Source organism: Protomyctophum parallelum, assembly GCF_964188405.1.
Source record: "Protomyctophum parallelum genome assembly, chromosome: 20".
NCBI classification, from domain to species: Eukaryota; Metazoa; Chordata; class Actinopteri; order Myctophiformes; family Myctophidae; genus Protomyctophum; species Protomyctophum parallelum.
In genome coordinates this window covers 4,483,295-4,504,662 of record NC_139718.1, presented here as the reverse complement: position 1 = coordinate 4,504,662, position 21,368 = coordinate 4,483,295, and the positions used below count along the sequence as shown (strand labels likewise).

The 21,368-nt window shown below is 44.8% G+C and overlaps 1 protein-coding gene across 2 annotated transcripts in view; it reads right to left on the bottom strand.

Annotated features, from left to right (window-relative positions):
- The window catches only part of LOC310878354 (uncharacterized protein), a 47,221-nt gene that overhangs the window by 17,275 nt on the left and 8,578 nt on the right, over positions 1-21,368 (bottom strand). The window contains exons 4-32 of one of the 2 annotated variants that reach the window (XM_083792663.1): positions 21,161-21,276; positions 20,858-20,991; positions 18,888-19,080; positions 17,657-17,731; positions 17,464-17,555; positions 16,717-16,788; positions 16,431-16,588; positions 15,942-16,087; positions 15,379-15,390; positions 14,769-14,968; positions 13,267-13,312; positions 13,067-13,129; positions 12,791-12,857; positions 11,777-11,832; positions 11,177-11,245; positions 10,984-11,062; positions 10,779-10,892; positions 10,125-10,204; positions 9,917-9,983; positions 9,668-9,789; positions 9,218-9,296; positions 7,227-7,355; positions 5,312-5,388; positions 4,396-4,459; positions 3,387-3,442; positions 1,946-2,014; positions 1,703-1,778; positions 421-534; positions 9-85 (exon numbers count right to left, since the gene is read on the bottom strand). In XM_083792663.1, the coding sequence (XP_083648789.1) occupies positions 9-85; positions 421-534; positions 1,703-1,778; positions 1,946-2,014; positions 3,387-3,442; positions 4,396-4,459; positions 5,312-5,388; positions 7,227-7,355; positions 9,218-9,296; positions 9,668-9,789; positions 9,917-9,983; positions 10,125-10,204; positions 10,779-10,892; positions 10,984-11,062; positions 11,177-11,245; positions 11,777-11,832; positions 12,791-12,857; positions 13,067-13,129; positions 13,267-13,312; positions 14,769-14,968; positions 15,379-15,390; positions 15,942-16,087; positions 16,431-16,588; positions 16,717-16,788; positions 17,464-17,555; positions 17,657-17,731; positions 18,888-19,080; positions 20,858-20,991; positions 21,161-21,276 (2,702 nt within the window). The remainder of the gene's footprint in view (positions 1-8; positions 86-420; positions 535-1,702; positions 1,779-1,945; positions 2,015-3,386; positions 3,443-4,395; positions 4,460-5,311; positions 5,389-7,226; positions 7,356-9,217; positions 9,297-9,667; positions 9,790-9,916; positions 9,984-10,124; positions 10,205-10,778; positions 10,893-10,983; positions 11,063-11,176; positions 11,246-11,776; positions 11,833-12,790; positions 12,858-13,066; positions 13,130-13,266; positions 13,313-14,768; positions 14,969-15,378; positions 15,391-15,941; positions 16,088-16,430; positions 16,589-16,716; positions 16,789-17,463; positions 17,556-17,656; positions 17,732-18,887; positions 19,081-20,857; positions 20,992-21,160; positions 21,277-21,368) is intronic. The other variant, XM_083792664.1, reaches the window with a different exon arrangement.

The window sequence follows — 21,368 nt, the reverse complement described above, 5'->3', positions numbered from 1 at the left end:
CAGCTCACCAGCTCAGCGTACTTCTTGAACAGGTCGAACACCCATTCCCTCTCAGTGGGGAGAGAGACCAGAGTGAAGTCACCGCCTGGTTGGAGCCAAAGTACAACGGAGGGAGAGAGAGAGAGAGATTACTACTTTCTGAATCATATCTCAATTCTGAGATACTGTAGTATTTTTTTCCCTGCCACTTTGTGCTCTTACTCCATGACATCTCAGAGGCAAATGTTGCACTTTTTTTACTCCAAATACAGTCATTCAACAACGTTAGTTTCAAGTTACTTTGCAGCTACAGATTATTATTACAAAACATTACAAAATAGCCAAACCGCAAGCTCGCGAGCTCGCTCGCGTCGTGCATCTGTGCTATGTTCGAGAGGATTCGACAGCGATTGAGTAATAATGCCAGCAGGTGTCACTCACGAGACATGCTGTCCATGCGGAGCATGAACATGAAGAAGTCCACCAGGGAGACGTAGGAGCGCGAGCGCAGCAGGATGTACTGCATCTTCAGAACGTTGTCGTTGTACGGGATGCCTGGAGGGAGGAGGAAGACGAGCAGTTAGGACACGTTAAACTCTGTTTAATGTGTGTGTCTGGGTGAGGAAGACGAGCAGTTAAGACACGTTAAACTCTGTTTAATGTGTGTGTCTGGGTGAGGAGGAGGAGGAGGAAGATGAGCAGTTAAGACACGTTAAACTCTGTTTAATGTGTGTGTCTGGGTGAGGAGGAGGAGGAGGAGGAAGATGAGCAGTTAAGACACGTTAAACTCTGTTTAATGTGTGTGTCTGGGTGAGGAGGAGGAGGAGGAAGAGGAGCAGTTAAGACACGTTAAACTCTGTTTAATGTGTGTGTCTGGGTGAGGAGGAGGAGGAAGACGAGCAGTTAAAACACGTTCAACTCTGTTTAATGTGTGTGTCTGGGTGAGGAGGAGGAGGAGGAAGACGAGCAGTTAAGACACGTTAAACTCTGTTTAATGTGTGTGTCTGGGTGAGGAGGAGGAGGAGGAGGAGGAAGACGAGCAGTTTAAGCACGTTCAACTCTGTTTAATGTGTGTGTCTGGGTGAGGAGGAGGAAGACGAGCAGTTAAGACACGTTAAACTCTGTTTAATGTGTGTGTCTGGGTGAGGAAGACGAGAAGTTAAGACACGTTCAACTCTGTTTAATGTGTGTGTCTGGGTGAGGAAAGTGAGCAGGAGGAAACGGTCAACTGTCGTGTCTGGTGGTGGGGGGGAGCAAGCCGTAACTTCTAACGTACTTTTAACTCTAATGTCAGGTCCGTGGGAGCAAGCAGTAACTTCTTAAATACATTTAACCCTAATCTCTGCATGGTGAGTGGAGCAGTAACTTCTAACTAACATACATACAAGCAGAAGCTTACCTGGAAGAGTCATGGGGGTTCTTGAAAATAAAATACCCGTGTGAACTGAGTGCTCTCTCTCTCTCTCTCTCTCTCTCTCTCTCTCTCTCTCTCTCTCTCTCTCTCTCTCTCTCTCTCTCTCTCTCATTAGCAGGCAAAAGTGCAGCACTCTCTCTCTCTGTTCTGGCACAACAGCGCCCCTACTGGTACTAATAGTCATACTCGTGCTCATTAACACATAGGCGGACACATAGTTGCATAGGCGGACACATAGGTGAACACGGACATTGCTGTTCCTTGGAGTGGTTGCACCACTAAAAGAAAAACGTCACAAATGTCTCTCACCTGCAATCTTGAGCACTTTCTGCAGATCTTCGAAGGTCACAGTTCCGGATTTTGCCACATGCAGTTGATAGATTTTCTGGAAGCAATCGGAAATAAAGATTTACAAAGTTTTATAAACCTATAGCGAATGCACGGCAGGACTGTGGGTATCAAACTTATGTTAAATAGTTACATTATCCATTATTAGATGTGTAGTGTAGTGTATGATCTGGTTTGTTTTGTTACTAATATTAAAACCATTACCATGAATTCAGCAAACTTGGTCCAGAGAACTGTGAATTGGGTGAAGGTGACTTTTCCCACTCGTTCGGTCTGTTTTTTTCATGTCAAGGATGTCTCATGTAAACCATTTGAAAAAAGAAAAACCCTCAAAATACAGTGTGAAACTTTTTCCACGTCGATGTTACGGTAAAATAGTATGCTACACTACAGCAGGGGTCTGCAACCTTTTTGAAACAAAGTGCCATGTTTTTAGTTTCTGGATAGTCAGTGTGTCACTTTAATGACACCACACCACAATTCCAACATGTTTTGATTGTCCACGAATATAACCTTTTCCCTTGTTAAATATTCTTTCACATTGTTATAACGATCATTAGACTCAGAGCATAGGCCTCCTATCTCCCTCTCCCAGTCAGAGTTCAGAGTTTTAATGAATGTAGAATGATGTGCAGATGATTTATTAATTGTTTATTTACCGGTAATTGTTTTTTTTTATTATGCCAGTGTGCCAGTGATCACCCTCCTTTGTGCCAAGGTTGGCACCAGTGCCAAAGGTTGCCTACCCCTGCACTACAGCACAAATGTGCTAAAACAGTGGTTTTCAACCCTTTCCATATCAAGGTCCATCATTATGTATTGGGCATTTGATGAGATTTAACCCATTCTGACCTGAGATCAGATTCATACGAGGTTTCCGCCGGACACACACTGGTCTGATGAACCCATTCTGACCTGAGATCAGATTCTAAAAATGTCAGTCGCTCTTTGATTTTTCAAAAATAGCAGACCTACAAGCTCGTATCGCGCCACTCGGTGGCGCGATATGAGCTTGTAGATCTGCTATTTTTAAATAGCTAAAGCATAACATGATGCCAACACCAAAATGGGTGCCCGGTCAGAATGGGTTAACCTCTCCAGACCCCAAACCTTTAATATTTTGTTGTCGTTGGATAAGACTTTGTCCACAATTCCATGCTGTGTTGATGTTGGTACCATTAGGAGAGATAACAGGCAAAGCGTTGATCAAAATAACGATTATTCTACATAGATTTATTGTACTTAATTAATCCATTTTGGGCGGGAACCCCTTTTGGTGTTATAGCATTATGTTATGCTTTAGCTATTGAAAAATGGCAGATCTACAAGCTCATAGCGCGCCACCGAGTGGCGCGCTACGAGCTTGTAGGTCTGCTATTTTAGAAAAATCGAAGAACGACTGACATAGAAACATAGCTTTTTCAGAAAACTGTCAGGATGTAGAAGGCATTTGTAGAATCGTTCCCAGGTCAAAATGGGTTAAGTTAATAATTTAACTCTTGAGAGCGTAAAATGAACACTCTCAAGAGTTAAAGATCTAATAAGGGTCCATTTGGTTACCATCTCTCCATATCATATCAAGGACCACTGGTTGAGAACCACTGACCTAGAGCACAGTCTGTAGTACATGCGTACTGAAGGATACATCCACCACAGACATCATGCTCTTGACGACGCTCCAGTCAAACTTCTCGGTGACATCTGTGAAAAGTAGCAACAAGCAGGACTAAAGGGTCTGCGCTGAACAGATGATATGGCCAGGACGTAACGCCACACAGACCCCCCTTATGATATGTGACCAGATTTGACTGAGAGACTGCCCACATCGCGCACATTCCAGCTTTTCACCAGAGGAGATTTTTTTTTAGCACAGGCAGACTCTTCACATACTAGAGTATGTCTGAAAAAAGTGTCAAAGCTGAAATTGACATGTAAATATGAAATAAATGCTTAAACATGTAGCTATAGGTGTAATGTTAGAGACCACAGAAGTGAACCTTTCAAGCCTGTTTTCTCAACTCGCTGTTTTCTGCAAGACATCACTCTATAAGCCATATCTCCAAAACTGGTGGGTCAAACTGAACAACCAATATGTCAATTTGAAGCTATGATTCCCTGCTTTGATATGAAATGAAAAAACTAAAATTCAAAAAAATCCAATGGCAGTCTCCCAGTCAAATTTGGTCACATATGGTCAGGAAGTAACATCACACAGACCCCCCTTTCCACCGGTTGGGAACCTGTTCAGTTCAGAACCATTTTTTTACTTTGTGAGCCAGACCTCCAAAATTGGAACGTTATTTAGGTATTTAGGTTTTGCACACTCAATTTTAGTGTTCCAATTGTGGAGCTCTGGCTCATATGGACTAAGAACCAAAAACAACTGAACCGGTTCCCGACCGGAAAAGAGGCCACTAGTGTCGCTTCCGTCGACTAAAACTACGATGGAAATGTCCGTGTGTCTGTTATCTGTTATTCACCGAACAAAAACGAAATGAAAACAAAGCTACGACGACAAAAACTGAGACTATTATAGATGTATTGACAATTCCGTCAACAAATACAAACTAGACTAAAATGTCAGGGGGAGGGGACTATAGTGGAGAAAATGAATTAACGAAATCAAAATAATGAAACACCGTTACTGGACTCACCGGCGACCACGTGTTCGTTCAGGAGCATCATCATCTGCTTGGCGTCCATGACCTCCACATCACCCTGACACACACACACATTTCAATGAATATATATTAAAACAAATCACACCAGAGTGAAGTGACGGGCGCTCTTATCAACGTAAGACATCCGTTCATTCTCAATGGGAATTTAATATTTTTGTCAGGACAATAGCCGATTTGCTCGTCCACACATGACACAAATTCTCCATTCGTTGTCAGTGGCATTTCATGTTTGTGTTAGGACAAGAATCTATTCTACACTATAGAGGGTATGCACAAACACTAGGTCTGAGAGGTCATTTTGACCGTTTTTTTAAATATTTTTTGAAGTTAATTATCTTTGCCCAGGAAGGTTTCAGAAGGTACCCCTTCCATGACCATCATCAACCATCACCATTCTATCATCTCAGAATTTTTTGACATCTGAAACATTTTCTAAATATGAATTTAAGCACATGCTAGTTTTGCCCTTTTTTCTTCAGACCTTCTAGTGTTAAAGTGAATGGCACATCGAGTGGCAAAGCAACAGGCAAAGTGAGTTTAACATTGTTTAACGTTGTTTAATGCAATCAGATATGACTTTTCTGTGTGGATGTGTCTGGGCTGTCAAGGCCAGAAAGTAGTTTTTAGCCACTCAGTAGGCATTCCTGCATAACTTCCGGGTTTGATGATGATGTCACGCACATACCCTCTATAGCTGAATATAGGAGGGGCTAGCGACCCTCAAAGGAATATGTACTCGAGTACTTTAATCCTAGTACACGTCTTTTCATATTTGAGCAGAAGTATATATCCATACTTTGCTGTCCACCATCGATGAGATGCAGAGCAGATAAATTAATATGTGGAGACATGAAGCGACACACACAGAACAAACACAATATTCACTCACCTCAACGACGTACTTGTTGAACATGTTGGACACCACCTCCCTCTCGGTGGAGAGAGTGACAGACGCAAAGCCACCACCTGATTGGAGCAGGCATGGAGCTCGTTAATGTTTTCATTGATAACGAGCGACCTTGTGGATCGAACCTATCGATGCCGGGTTCTTATCGAGCCTTTTATTATATATATATATATATATATAATTATACCATTCTGACCTGATTCATACGAGGTTTCCACTGGATACACACTGGTCTGATTAACCCATTCTGACCTGAGATCAGATTCTAAAAATGTCAGTCGTTCTTAGATTTTTCAAAAATAGCAGACCTACAAGCTCGTTGAGCTTGTAGATCTGCTATTTTTCAATAGCTAAAGCATAGCATGATGCTAACACCAAAATGGGTTCCCGTTCAGAATGGGTTAAACAACAATACATTTTGGCCACTCTATGAGCGCTCAGTGCATTGTGATGTGATACATTGAGAGCTTGTAGATCTGCCATTTTAAAAAACATTTTTTTTATACATTTGATAACTTAGAAGAAAACTTGAAATACAAAAAAAATAGCAGTAGTAGTAGTAATATTGCATTGCATCGCAGCCTTCCAATCAGCCTTGTCAATAAATTATTCAGCCTCATCCTGTACGTCCACCCCTTACCACTAGTTGGCAGCAGCTAATAATCACTGCAGGTACTTGACCTGTCATGTCACGTTAGTTTGTAATTTTGTTCCAACTTCCCAGTGTGTGCACTCACTGCACTAGTAGCACTGAGAGTCACTCACTGCACTAGTAGCACTGAGAGTCACTCACTGCACTAGTAGCGCTCAGAGTCACTCAGTGCACTAGTAGCGCTCAGAGTCACTCACTGCACTAGTAGCACTGAGAGTCACTCACTGCACTAGTAGCACTGAGAGTCACTCACTGCACTAGTAGCACTGAGAGTCACTCACTGCACTAGTAGCACTGAGAGTCACTCACTGCACTAGTAGCGCTCAGAGTCACTCAGTGCACTAGTAGCGCTCAGAGTCACTCACTGCACTAGTAGCACTGAGAGTCACTCACTGCACTAGTAGCACTGAGAGTCACTCACTGCACTAGTAGCGCTCAGAGTCACTCAGTGCACTAGTAGCGCTCAGAGTCACTCACTGCACTAGTAGCACTGAGAGTCACTCAGTGCACTAGTAGCACTGAGAGTCACTCACTGCACTAGTAGCGCTCAGAGTCACTCACTGCACTAGTAGCACTGAGAGTCACTCAGTGCACTAGTAGCACTGAGAGTCACTCACTGCACTAGTAGCGCTGAGAGTCGTTGAGAGTTGCGATCGCGTCATTGTATAGTCTATGCTGCCTCCCAGTTAAATACCTTACAGTAATTTCAAGACAAAGTAAAATAGTTGTTTAATCAAGCTGCTTTAGTGTAATTTTTCTACTTGACTGTGCTGCATGCCATCTGCTGAACTCTGGCAGAGAACAAACCAGCTTCTGCCGGAAGAAGAAAATAAGGAAATGCAGATGGCGATGGATAGGCCACACCCTACGAAAGCCTGCAAGTTCCATCATAAAACAAGCCCTAACATGGAACCCACAGGGCAAGCGGAAAAAAGGGGTCGCCCTAGAAACACCTGCCGCAGAGACCTGGAGGCACACATCAAGACCATGAAGACGACCTGGAACCAGCTGGAGAGAACAGCTCAAGACAGCGATGCCTGGAGATGGCTTGTTGACGGCCTATATGCCCCAGAAGGGGCAGTAGGCGTAAGTAAGTAAGTGCTGCATGCTGTTCATGCTTTGAAGTCCGATAATACACACTGACACAAGAAAAGAAAAGAAAATATTTTCTTTTATAATTATCAATTATTATTAGAATTATGACGTGATGCACGGGGGCCTCCCGATCCTTAAGGGACAACTTACACTTAGTGCACTTACTGGCCATGCTGTCGATGCGCAGCATGAAGACCAGGAAGTCCACCAGGGAGACGAAGGAGCGCTTCTGCAGGATGGAGAACTGCATCTTCAGGAGGCTCTCGTCCAGCTCGATGTCTGGAGGAGGAAACAGAGACATTCATTCAGTACAACATCCATGATCCAGCTCTATGTCTGGAGGAGGAAACAGATATTCATTCAGTACAACATATGATCCAGCTCTATGTCTGGAGGAGGAAACAGACATTCATTCAGTACAACATCCAGCTAGGGATGCACCGATCCGGCTTTTTGGCATTCGATACAGATTTCGATACATGGGGGTCCAGTATCTGCCGATACAGAGTACCGATCCGATACCCCCCACAAAGAAACGTAATAACCTATTAAGCTGTATGCCTCACTGTGTGGAGTCTGGAATCATTATTTTGTGTAAGGCAACATCAAGGCTTGCCTTAAACATTACTTTCCCAACTTTGTAAAACAAAATGTAACAAACACAGATATAAATGCACTGAATTATTTATCAAATAACTGTGCAACAATTAGACCAGGTTAATGTGTGCGCAGGCTAGCCTGGCTGCATTCCACATGCTATACTGTCAATACTACACTGCTGTGTCACAGAGGAGGTAGAGTTGTTTTCATACTGTAATTACACATAATTATCGGATCGGATCGGATAATGGATCGGCCACCGATCCGATACCCGATCTAGAATTTTAGCCTGGATCGGCGCCGATCTCCGATACGAGTATCGGATCGGTGCATCCCTACATCCAGCTCTATGTCTGGAGGAGGAAACGGGGGCATTCATTCAGTACAACATCGTCCAGCTCGATGTCTGGAGGAGGAAACAGAGACATTCATTCAGTACAACATCGTCCAGCTCGATGTCTGGAGGAGAAAACAGAGACATTCATTCAGTACAACATCATCCAGCTCGATGTCTGGAGGAGAAAACAGAGACATTCATTCAGTACAACATCATCCAGCTCGATGTCTGGAGGAGGAAACAGAGACATTCATTCAGTACAACATCCAGCTCTATGTCTGGAGGAGGAAACAGAGACATTCATTCAGTACAACATCGTCCAGCTCTATGTCTGGATGAGGAAACAGAGACATTCATTCAGTACAACATCGTCCAGCTCTATGTCTGGAGGAGGAAACAGAGACATTCATTCAGTACAACATCATCCAGCTCGATGTCTGGAGGAGGAAACAGAGACATTCATTCAGTACAACATCGTCCAGCTCTATGTCTGGATGAGGAAACAGAGACATTCATTCAGTACAACATCATCCAGCTCTATGTCTGGAGGAGGAAACAGATATTCATTCAGTACAACATCGTCCAGCTCTATGTCTGGAGGAGGAAACAGATATTCATTCAGTACAACATCGTCCAGCTCGATGTCTGGAGGAGGAAACAGATATTCATTCAGTACAACATCGTCCAGCTCTATGTATGGAGGAGAAAACAGAGACATTCATTCAGTACAACATCGTCCAGCTCTATGTCTGGAGGAGGAAACAGAGACATTCATTCAGTACAACATCGTCCAGCTCTATGTCTGGAGGAGGAAACAGAGACATTCATTCAGTACAACATCCAGCTCTATGTCTGGAGGAGGAAACAGAGACATTCATTCAGTACAACATCCAGCTCTATGTCTGGAGGAGGAAACAGAGACATTCATTCAGTACAACATCGTCCAGCTCTATGTATGGAGGAGAAAACAGAGACATTCATTCAGTACAACATCATCCAGCTCGATGTCTGGAGGAGGAAACAGAGACATTCATTCAGTACAACATCGTCCAGCTCTATGTCTGGAGGAGGAAACAGAGACATTCATTCAGTACGACATTCAGCAGGACGGAGGCTCTCATCCAGGTCTATGTCTGGAGGAGGAAACATTCATTCAGTACAACATTAATTCAGTTAGTTACACACATCACACATGGTTCCTCACCTGCGATCTTGAGTGCTTTCAGCAACTCTTCGAAGGTCAGAATTCCCGATTTCGAGACGTTCAGTTGATAGAAGATTGTCTGGAAGTAATCAATAAGATTTACAAAGTTTTACAAACTTGGCAAAGACTGTATATCGAATGATTTGCATAGTTAAATTATTAATTTTGGATGTATATATGATCAATTTGTTTGGTTACTGTGGGATTTTGGTGTTAGCATCATGTCATGCTTTAGATATTGAAAAATAGCAGATCTACAAGCTCATAGCGCGCCACCGAGTGGCGCGCTACGAGCTTGTAGATCTGCTATTTTTGAAAAACCGAAGAGCGACTGAACATAGAAGACATTTTTAGAATCTGATCTCAGGTCAGAATGAAAACTGTCAGGATGTAGAAGACATTTTTTAGAATCTGATCTCAGGTCAGAATGGGTTAAAAAAAACAAAGTACCCTGAATGTTGTAAACTTGTTCCAGAGAGTCATGAACTGCTTGAAGGTCAGTTTCCCCCCGCGGGCGTCCACCATGGTCAGCATGCTCTTGACGACGCTCCAGTCAAACTTCTCAGTCATACCTAGATGTGAAAGAACCACAATCATCATGGGTGAAATATTTGGTGTACCCCCTGTAGTAACCCCGAGGGACCCCCTTGTTGAAGGCCCTTATGCCTTTATGGCCATTATGAAGACTAATGGACTCACCGGCGACCAGTTGTTCGTTGAACAGCATCATGATCTGGGTTTCATTCAGTTCCACCACCTCGCTGTCCTGGAAGCACAGAGACACACAACGGAAACGGAAATGATGACGGTCAGCCATCGGAGCGTTAAGCAGTTAACTACGAAGAACATTTTACTCTCAGCCGTTCGGTAAAGAACGGGGCGTAGAGGAGGACAATGGAGGACTCACCATCACGGTGGTGTAGTTCTTGACGATGTCCAACACCGCTTCCTTCTCAGTGGGGAGAGTGACCGAAGCAAAGACACCGCCTGGTTGGAGTAAAAGTGAAGACAGAAAAAAATAAATGCAATATGCAATTTGTCTATAACATAACATAACACAGCACCTGTTGAGGCATTTACACACCAGTTGAATTAACGGCTTGTGTCAGGATTGTGCAGTAATGCAAAAAAGTAACTATAAGTGCATACAAATCCTCTAATAAGTGCAATCCTGAGATCCTGAGTTGTCTTTACTTGAGCATAACTTCCTTTTTTAACACTTTTCTCTTCACTGCATCTCAGAGGCTATGGCAAATGTTGCACTTTTTGAGGGGTGCTAGCCCCTCTAAATGCATGGCCTTTTGAAGATGACATCATGTGGCAGCCAATTCTATGGACTTTAATGTTTGTTTATAGCCCTTATGACGTAAATCATTTGCCTGCAAAGTCTATGGACTTTAATGTTTGTCTAGGTCACTAAATTATGACGTGAGACGCCATGTGGCCGATATAAATAGTGTGTATTTCACACGAGTGTGATTCGTTTATTATATTTATTTTACACCACAATCTTTTGAAAACATTAGTTTTGTGTGACCATCTGGATGGTTGTTAGACTCACTGGACACGCTGTCCATGCGAAGCATGAACATGAGGAAGTCCACCAGAGAGACGGTGTTGAGATCCTGGAGCGACGTCCACTGCATCTTCAGGACGTTCTCGTTCATCTCGATGCCTGGTGGAGGAAAGACAGCATTATAAAACCATGTAACTCTATGTATGGAGCCAAGCGGTTGAAATCTAAAAAGGTCACGCGTGTTTCTCACCCGCCATCTTGACCGCCTTCTTCAACTCTTCGAAGGTCAGAGTTCCTGATTTCGAGACATTCAATTGATAGAAGATTTTCTGGAATAAAAAATAAAAAGAGAAGATTCACAAAGTTTTCGAAACTTAACGAATGCACCCAAAGGACTGTGGATATCAAACTCCTGTTTTAATAGTGAAACTATTATATGTTACCATGAACGCTGCGAACTTGCTCCAGACGACTGTGAATTGCGTGAAGGTCAGTTTCCCCACTCGTTCAGTCTGTTTTTTTCAGTATGTCAAGGATGTCTCGTGTAAACCATATGAAAAACTTCCAACAGTGTGAAAATATTTCATGTTACAGTCACAAGAGTACAGAGTCTGTGACTGTAACATCACTGTAGCATATATATGGACTTGTTTCTACCATGTTTTGAGACCACCGTATTTCAGATAATTCAAATCCGTCATCTTGATATTTCTGGTCCCAAAACGGAACCGGAGACGCATGCTTTGGGTGAACGGTGTGGGCATAACATACTTAATCATCAAAAAAAAAGAAAGCTAAATACGATCATTGACACCCTTTTGGTGTTAGCATTATGCTATGCTTTAGCTATTGAAAAATTGCAGATCTGCAAGCTCATTGCTATGAGCTTGTAGGTCTGCTATTTTTGAAAAATTGAAGAACGACTGACATATAGAAACATAGCTTTTTCAGCAAAATGTCAGGATGTAGAAGACATTTATAGAATCTGATCTCAGGTCAAAATGTGTTAAAACACATTCATATCGTATGTGTTGGAAGGATACGTCCACCATGGCGAGCAGGCTCTTGCAGGTGCTCCAGTCAAATTTCATGTTGAGATCTGTGAAAAGCAGCGACAAAGCAGCGAACAGTATAGGTTAGGTTACCGATGCGTCAGTATATTCTGGCCATAATAGTCTTAACGTGACGTAGCCAGACAACTGTTCCACAATCTCCAAATGATATATAGAGCGTTGCAGTCAGTCCCGCCCCCTTTCATGACGACGCCAAGCCCAGGAAATAATTCCCAATGCATTTTTTCCCCATAGACATTTCAAAAAGTATTACTTGTAACGAAGTAGTTCCAAATTGCAGTTTCTAAAACGGGTAGTCCCAATACTTCATTCTGATTGGCTGGTTACCGTCACGTGACTGGTGTAAATTTCACCGATAACCCACTCCTTCAATCACTTTGTATCAAACTGCAGCCTTGTAGCTGAACTGGGGAAGGGGAGCGCTTGATTGCTTTACAAACACATGCCGTGCGGGCGTCTAAGCACCGCCCGGCTCATATGACTGTGAATGTGTGGCTCCAGGCAGCCCCGTAAATACATCAAGCGCTATTCTTCCGTCACTTAGGCTACTTGCCGAGCAAAACAAGGAAGTGTTGTGGCTCTGGCTCGCTCGCTCTGGTGGCGCAAATCGTAGCTACTTTTGTGAATTTAATAGTTTTATTAGGTTAATATTGCTACTGTATATGTTTGTAACCGTTTTAGAAAAGCAATAAGCCACTCGAGGCCCCAGCTTGCCGGGTATTTTACACTGGCTGGGAGGTAGAAGACCCTCCGCTGCGCCTCAGGTCTGCCTACGCCCCCAGCCAGTGTAAAATACCCGGTAACCTGAGACCTCTCGTGGCTTATTGCTTAAATTGGCACTTTTACTTACGTAAAGCAATTGAGTACTTTGACAAGTGCATTTACGATGAATGCACCAGTAATACACTAATATACTGAACGGATGGAAAGAACACTAGTACACTGAACAGTAATGTAAGGAACGTCAGACTATACTGGACTCACCGGCGGCAATGTGTTCGTTCAGCAGCATCATGATCTGCTTGGCGTCCACGACCTCCTCTACAGCACCCTGGCAACACACACACACACACACACACACACACACACACACACACACACACACACACACAGAACACACACAACATGTTCACTATCACTGATATGTTTTGACGACCATCTCTGAAGAAACAAAAAAAAGTTATTTTGAATGCTTAATACGTGGAAAGGTGAAGTGAGGTATGAAGGGCATAGACGTAAATAGAACACTGCATCACTCACCTCAACGGTGTACTTGTTGAAGATCTCCAACACCACCTCCTGCTCGACGGGCAGAGCTGCGACCTTGACACGTGAACAGACGTGGTTGAATCGCTCATTAATCTCACAGTGGAGTGCCGTGTACAGTTACAGTGCATTTTAGTTCATACCTTGATGCTGTGTGTGTGCGTGTGCACGTGTGTGCGTGTTTTAGTTCATACCTTGATCTTGTGCACAACGATGACTTCTTCCTCCTCGACGTATTCCCTGCGCGATGAGAGGTGGAAACGCGTCAGAACTTTCTAAAAGGACGGCAACTTTGCGCAAACGAGTGCTTTTCTTTGGCCTTTTACTTTGTACTGCACTATGTGAGTACTTATGTTACAATACCACCAATAACAGAGTAGTGGTAATGTTCCAAAACGCCAAAGCTGTTGCCTGATAATCATTGCTTGTTATTACTAAAACAGTGGCATATACTGTAAACCCCCTGCGATGTTCCACCTTCAAAAGACTTGTTGCTTAGTTACGGCATCACATCATTCAGTTTGGCTTCGATGTAAACAGTATGAGATGCACTCTCCTTGGCTCATATACTGTATATAGGCTTACTGCATGTCACATTCGATAAATCGAGATATCAAAGTCTTTGCGCAATGGAAGTGTCTGGTTGTGACAGCGGATATAAACTATCCACTGTCGTAGGTCTCCACTTTTTACTTTGTTTAACCCATTCTGACCTGAGATCAGATTCATACGAGGTTTCCGACTGGACACACACTGGTCTGACGAACCCATTCTGACCTGAGATCAGATTCCAGAAATGTCAGTCGCTCTTCGATTTTTCAAAAATAGCAGACCTACAAGCTCGTATCGCGCCACTCGGTGGCGCGATATGAGCTTGTAGATCTGCTATTTTTAAATAGCTAAAGCATAACATGATGCTGACACCAAAATGGGTGCCCGATCAGAATGGGTTAACTACAGTTAACTATATGAAAACCTGCCAGCCCAGTGTCCACAGGTCGCGGTTCGATTCCCTGGTCGCGTCATCATACCAAAGACTATTAAAAACAATGGGACCCAAATGGGCCGTATGTGGCCCCCGGGGGCCGCCAGTAGCCCATGCACTGGGTGAAAAGAGGAGTTAAGGGAAATTATGGGCACTGTATTTTGCCCGTAAACCTCACGTTTAGCAGCACATACAGTTAATATACGGTAATTTACAGGTGTGATGGTACAATTCGAGAGTTTACCGGAGTTTGTTGGAAAGTTTAACAGGAGTTTCCTGTAATATACACATCCGTATATTCCATGCTTTTTTGCGCAGTGCAGTGGCGTGCACAGATAGACACTTGGGGGTGCTAGAGCACACCCTGCCCTTTTGGCAATTTTGCTCTTAAAAATTTTATTTCTTTATTTTTTTCCCTTCATTTGTAGTGTGTGGACCATGGTGACATTGTTCAAATCTTGATAAAAAAACTACTATATTATTTAGGACCCCACAATCTAAAGCTATGTTTCTATGTCAATTGTTCTTCGATTAAAGAAAAATAGCAGACCTACAAGCTCGTAGATCTGCTATTTTTCAATAGCTAAAGCACCAAAATGGGTTCCCGCCCCAAAATGCGCTGCACAAGGTGCCCTTTTTTTTCACTTGAGCACCTGCCCCTCTAAATGTCTGTGCACGCCACTGGCGCAGTGACGTATGTCCCGTACTCACACAGCGCTGACATCCTCGTTGGAGGTGACGGAGAACAGGAACTCTCCGCTCTCGTTGGCCTCCATGAAGGACGGAACCACCACGTACTCTCCGGCCGTCAGGGCCAGCTCCACCGTCAGGTCTCTGTCGAAGCCGTAGAACTTCTGCAGAGGCACCTTGTTTACGCTGAAGAAGGAAGCGTCCAGGCGTCCCGCTGGCGTCTGGGGGGGACGGACGGCGTAAGGAAGGAAGAGACACACGTTATGGAATTCACGTTTTATTTTATTTTTTAACCCATTCTGACCTGAGATCAGATTCATACGAGGTTTCCGACGGACACACACTGGTCTGATGAACCCATTCTGACCTGAGATCAGATTCTAAAAAATGTCAGTCGTTCTTCGATTTTTCAAAAATAGCAGACCTACAAGCTCGTATCGCGCCACTCGGTGGCGCGATATGAGCTTGTAGATCTGCTATTTTTAAATAGCTAAAGCATAACATGATGCTGACACCAAAATGGGTGCCCGGTCAGAATGGGTTAAGTGTTTTGTTTACTTTTTGTTTACTTTTTCGGTTTGTTGAAATTGAGTTGTGTTTATTTGTGCCTATAATGGAAAACGTTACTCACCCCGACTGGCACCTGTTGGAAAAGGAAACAAGAAAACAATGTCAAAGTTTTTTTTTTTTTTTCAGGCGTTGTGGCCAAACGCTCCGTTCTATTTAACAGGCATGAACAGGCCTCTTCTGCGACCATCGGGAGGGGGCGAAATTGCGACCCCTTCTAGGCCCATCAATGAGAACTGTACAGCACTTCCGTAAATAGCCTTAATATCTGACATATTGATAAATGTCGAGGTTCGGTCATGATCAGTACTAGCTGCCTCAACATGTAGTTCTTGTGTCCTTTACGCCCCCAAGACTTCAAAAGTTTGAATCCCTATTTGACTGGATGCAGTATAGTCTTGATATAGTGACACCCCCATCATGTCATTACAGCGTTTGTCTATATGAAGGAGGCAAAACTTAATCCGGCAGGGTTGCTTTTGGCGCCCCGAGGATATGTAGCAATGCAACATGAACAACGCTTTATAAACTACACTCTATAAACTACTACACGTTGACCTCTACACGAACAAAAAAAACCCATAAAAATGTCTCTACGACGTGATGAGATGAGATGAGCGGACCCACCTCGAAGATGGTGTACCCCACGGCTCTCATCCTGGTCTCCTTGAGGTTGGAGGGCTTCTGCATCAGAGTTATCAGCATCTTCCTGAGCACTGTCAGGTCCACACCTCCCACGGTGACGCGGTACTGAGGGTTCATCCAGAACGTAGCTGCATGCAGAGGTGGAGGGGAAAAAACACACGGGTGTTTAGAAGACTGGGCACCCATTTTGGTGTTGGCATCATGTTATGCTTTAGCTATTGAAAAATAGCAGATCTACAAGCTCATATCGCGCCACCGAGTGGCGCGATATGAGCTTGTAGGTCTGCTATTTTTGAATTATCGAAGAATGACTGACATTTTTAGAATCTGATCTCAGGTCAGAATGGGTTCGTCAGACCAGTGTGTGTCCAGTGGAAACCTCGAATCAATCTGATCTCAGGTCAGAATGGGTTGAAACATTTAGACCTGAGGGATGATTCTACAAAATGTCTGACAGTTCTCTGAACGTACGTTTGCCGATGCTTCCTCCCGCGGAAACGCCCGCGAGCCATTTCCCGTCGAAGACCATGGTCTTCCACATGGAGGTGACGTCGGCGCTCATGAAGGCCGGGGTCTCGCAGCACACCGTCAGCATCTGGAAATACTTCAGGAAGTCCTGGAAGTCCATCCTGAGAGATACATACAGAAACATTCAGCACTTACTGTAGTTTTAGTTATTTAATTTCTCCAATATTTCACACATACAACCCTAAACAACTATTCAACCTCTTTATAAAAATGGCGTTGGCGTTTTTACCAGAACTCGGCGTCATCCATCTTGATCAGTTTGCCGCGATCCTCAACGCTGATGGTGTTCCACACGCTGGAGCTGTTTGACACGATAATGAATTATAATGATTAATTGCATTTTTATAGCGCTTTTCCAAGTGCTCAAAGCACTTTACAATGGTTCATTCATTTATACATTAAGAGGTGAAGCGGCGAACAGTCGACGCCTGCAGCGTCCTCACTTCCCACATTCACACACCGACGGTGGCGAGCTTAGACCAACCGACTCATTGGAGGCAGTGTGGGGTTCAGTGTCTTCTTGCTCAAGGACACTTCGACACATGGACAGGAGGAGGAGCCTGGATTCGAACCGCCGACCCAGGGATCATTGGACGACCTGCTCGACTACCTCCTGAGCCACAGCCGCCCACCACAAGAACGACACCGTCACAATGTCAGACGCTCTTAACCCATTCTGAGCGGGAACCCATTGTGGTGTCAGCATCATGTTATGCTTTAGTTGTTGAAAAATAGCAGATCTACAAGCTCATAGTGCGCCACCGAGCGCGCCACCGAGTGGCGCGCTACGAGCTTGTAGGTCTGCTATTTTTGAAAAAAATCGAAGAACGACTGAATTTGTTTAGAATCTGATCTCAGGTCAGAATGGGTTAATCCAGAGACACTTACATTAAGCAAGAACAACACATGGTATGTGTGTGTGTGTGTGTGTGTGTGTGTGTGTGTGTGTGTGTGTGTGTGTGCGTGTTATACATACTTGTCACTCCACATCCCGGTCCATTGCTTCGCTCCCCAAGGATTCATCACTCGCACGAGCTGGTGTTTCTGCATGGTCAGGCCGTCGGTAACCTACACATACACAGACACACGTAGTTTAGACAGACGTCGGCAGTGTTTTATTGGCTTTTTTTATGATGGGCTAGCATGTCTATACTGTATCTATACTGTACCTCAGTGAATTTGGTGACGATGTAGGTGTGGCATGACAGCAGTCCGGTGTCCGACACTGTGTTGACCAACACATCCTGAAACAACACAACACATACAGGTTAGGAGGGGCGGCAGTGGCTGGATGGTAACCGCAAGGTTGTCAGTTGAGTTCAGGTCAAACCCTGTGGGCTCCCCCAGAGTTAGTGTCGAAGTGTCCTTGAGCAAGAATCTGAACCCCCGATTGCTCCTGACATTGCCTGATGTACATACCCCTCTCATGGCGGTGCTGCAGCACAGATAGATAGATAGATAGATAGATAGATAGACAGATAGACAGATAGATAGATAGATAGATAGATAGATAGATAGATAGATAGATAGATAGATAATATACTACATACCCCTCTCATGGCGGTGCTGCAGCACAGATAGATAGATAGATAGATAGATAGATAGATAGATAATATACTACATACCCCTCTCATGGCGGTGCTGCAGCACAGATAGATAGATAGATAGATAGATAGATAGATAGATAGATAGATAGATAACATACTACATACCCCTCTCATGGCGGTGCTGCAGCACAGATAGATAGACAGATAGATAGATATATAGATAGATAGATAACATACTACATACCCCTCTCATGGCGGTGCTGCAGCACAGATAGATAGACAGATAGATAGATATATAGATAGATAGATAGATAGATAGATAGATAATATACTACATACCCCTCTCATGGCGGTGCTGCAGCACAGATAGATAGACAGATAGATAGATAGATAGACAGATAGATAGATAGATAGATAGATAGATAGATAGATAATATACTACATACCCCTCTCATGGCGGTGCTGCAGCACAGATAGATAGACAGATAGATAGATAGATAGATAGATAGATAGATAGATAGATAGATAGATAGATAGATAGATAATATACTACATACCCCCCTCATGGCGGTGCTGCAGCACAGATAGATAGATAGATAGATAGATAGATAGATGGATATATAATATACTACATACCCCTCTCATGGCGGTGTTACAGCACAGATAGATAGATATATAGATAGATAGATATATAATATACTACATACCCCTCTCATGGCGGTGCTACAGCACAGATAGATAGATATATAGATAGATAGATAGATAATATACTACATACCCCTCTCATGGCGGTGCTGCAGCACAGATATATAGATAGATATATAGATAGATAGATAGATAATATACTACATACCCCCCTCATGGCGGTGCTGCAGACCAGCATGGACCGGTAGGCCACGGCCCTGTTGAGCGTGGCCCACATCAGCTCCACCTCCTTCCTGTCCACCACCCCCTGCAGCCCGTAGGTCATCTGGAAGCCTCCGAAGAAGTCCTTGAAGGCCTCGGCCGGGTACGCCTCGTTCATCAGCCTGTAGGAGCCGTACAGCCTGGCGGAGAGAGAAAACACACAGCAGAACAGAGCACTTGCTTTCGTTTTTGTTTTTGTTTTGTGTGTGTGTCCCATCTTAGTATGAATATTATTTTAGTAGCGTGGTTAGGATGCCTCTCGGGTGTCTCCCTATAGGGAGGTCCTCGAGGCACGTCCCACTGGGAGGAGACCCCAGGGCAGACCAAGGACCACGTCCCACTGGGAGGAGACCCCGGGGGCAGACCAAGGATCACGTCCCACTGGGAGGAGACCCCGGGGGCAGACCAAGGATCACGTCCCACTGGGAGGAGACCCCGGGGGCAGACCAAGGATCACGTCCCACTGGGAGGAGACCCCGGGGGCAGACCAAGGATCACGTCCCACTGGGAGGAGACCCCGGGGGCAGACCAAGGATCACGTCCCACTGGGAGGAGACCCCGGGGCAGACCAAGGCGCAGGTGGAGGAAACACATCGACTCACTGGCCTTGGAACGTCTCGGGATCCCCCCAGGAGGAAGTCACTAATGTTGCTCTGGAGAGGGAAGTCTGGAGCTCTCTGGTGGAGCTGTTGCCCCCGCGACCCGACTACGGATAAGCGGTGGAAGATGGATGGATGGATGGTATGCTGCCGCAAACTTATATCGTGTGGCGTGCAACGGTGTCTTCCCCGTCAAAGCCGTGAGTGTGACTGTGACGACTCATGGTGAGTGATCTGCGTTTGCGAGTCTGCAGTCTGCGTGGCTGCCCAGGGATTTAGTGTATGGCTGCTTCTATAGCCAATGGGACGGCTTCCCATTGCCCAGAGTCCGCTTTTGCCGTCCCCTTGGCTAGAAGTAGCCGATCACGACCAGACTAGAGCCGTCTTAAGTAGAAGAGTTGCGATATTGTGGGTGGGGGGGGTGGGGGGCAGAAACCGAGCGCTCCAGCGCTGTTCATGCAGCCTGAAAAGGGACAAAGAGTTCGCCATTGGACTGAAGCCCCATGAAGTGAACGGAGTTGTCAGAACTCTATGGCTCTTGATCACGGCTAGGTGGCGAACTGTCGTCTACATTTTATGGGTAGATGTCAGTCAGGTTTTCACCACAAGCTGTGCCACAGGGCATCTACGTAGGCGGTGGGTGCACTTTTTGCCTTGCCATGGGTTGGAAGTAGGCTACAGTAAGGGGAGTGGTTGTAAGTATAGCAAAGGGAGTGAGTGGTTGTAGGCCTACAGTATAGGCTACAGTAAGGGGAGTGGTTGTAAGTATAGCAAAGGGAGTGAGTGGTTGTAGGCCTACAGTAGGCTACAGTAAAGGGAGTGAGTGGTTGTAGGCCTACAGTATAGGCTACAGTAAAGGGGAGTGAGTGGTTGTAGGCCTACAGTAGGCTACATTAAAGGGAGTGAGTGGTTGTAGGCCTACAGTAAAGGGAGTGAGTGGTTGTCATCAGTGGCGTGCACAGACATTTAGAGGGGCAGGTGCAGCGCATTTTGGGGCGGGAACCCATTTTGGTGCTTTAGCTATTGAAAAATAGCAGATCTACAAGCTCGTAGCGCGCTACGAGCTTGTAGGTCTGCTATTTTTTTTATCGAAGAACCACTGACATAGTAACATAGCTTTAGAATTGTGGGGGCCTAAATAATATAGTAGAAGCGTTTTTTTATCAAGATTTGATCAATGTCACCGCATGGTCCACACACTACAAAAAAAAGAAAACCTTTTTTTTTTTTTTTCTTTTTTTTTTAAGAGCAAAATTGCCAAAAGGGCAGGGGGTGCTCTAGCACACCCTAGTGTCTATCTGTGCACTGGTTGTCATACTTGGCGTAGGCCTTCTCCAGCAGAGGAACCCAGAACTGGATGTTGGACTTGGAGTCGAGGGACAGGAGCTTCCCTTGGAAGGTCGGCAGGTAGTCGTCAACCACGACATCCACCCACTTCCCAAACCTCCAGAACTGTGGAGGAGGAGGAGGAGGAGGAGGAGGTTGAGAAGGAGGAGGAGGAGGAGGATGAGAAGGAGGAGAAGGAGGAGGACAAATTTCACATTAATCACCGCTGTCTCACATTTCCATTTTTCAAAGGAACACTGGAGTATTTTCCATTTCTCAAAGGTGGTTTGTATACCCTGAAGTGGAAGATGCCAGCGTACTCCATGAAGCTCTGCCCCACGGGGACGACCTGCACCATCAAGTCCTTCTGGAACTTCAGCGATGCCACGGCAGCCAGGAACCAGCAGTTACCTGCAGTCACACAGTGGACCAATCACACAATGACCACAGTGGAACCAGCAGTTACCTGCAGTCACACAGTGGACCAATCACACAATGACCAC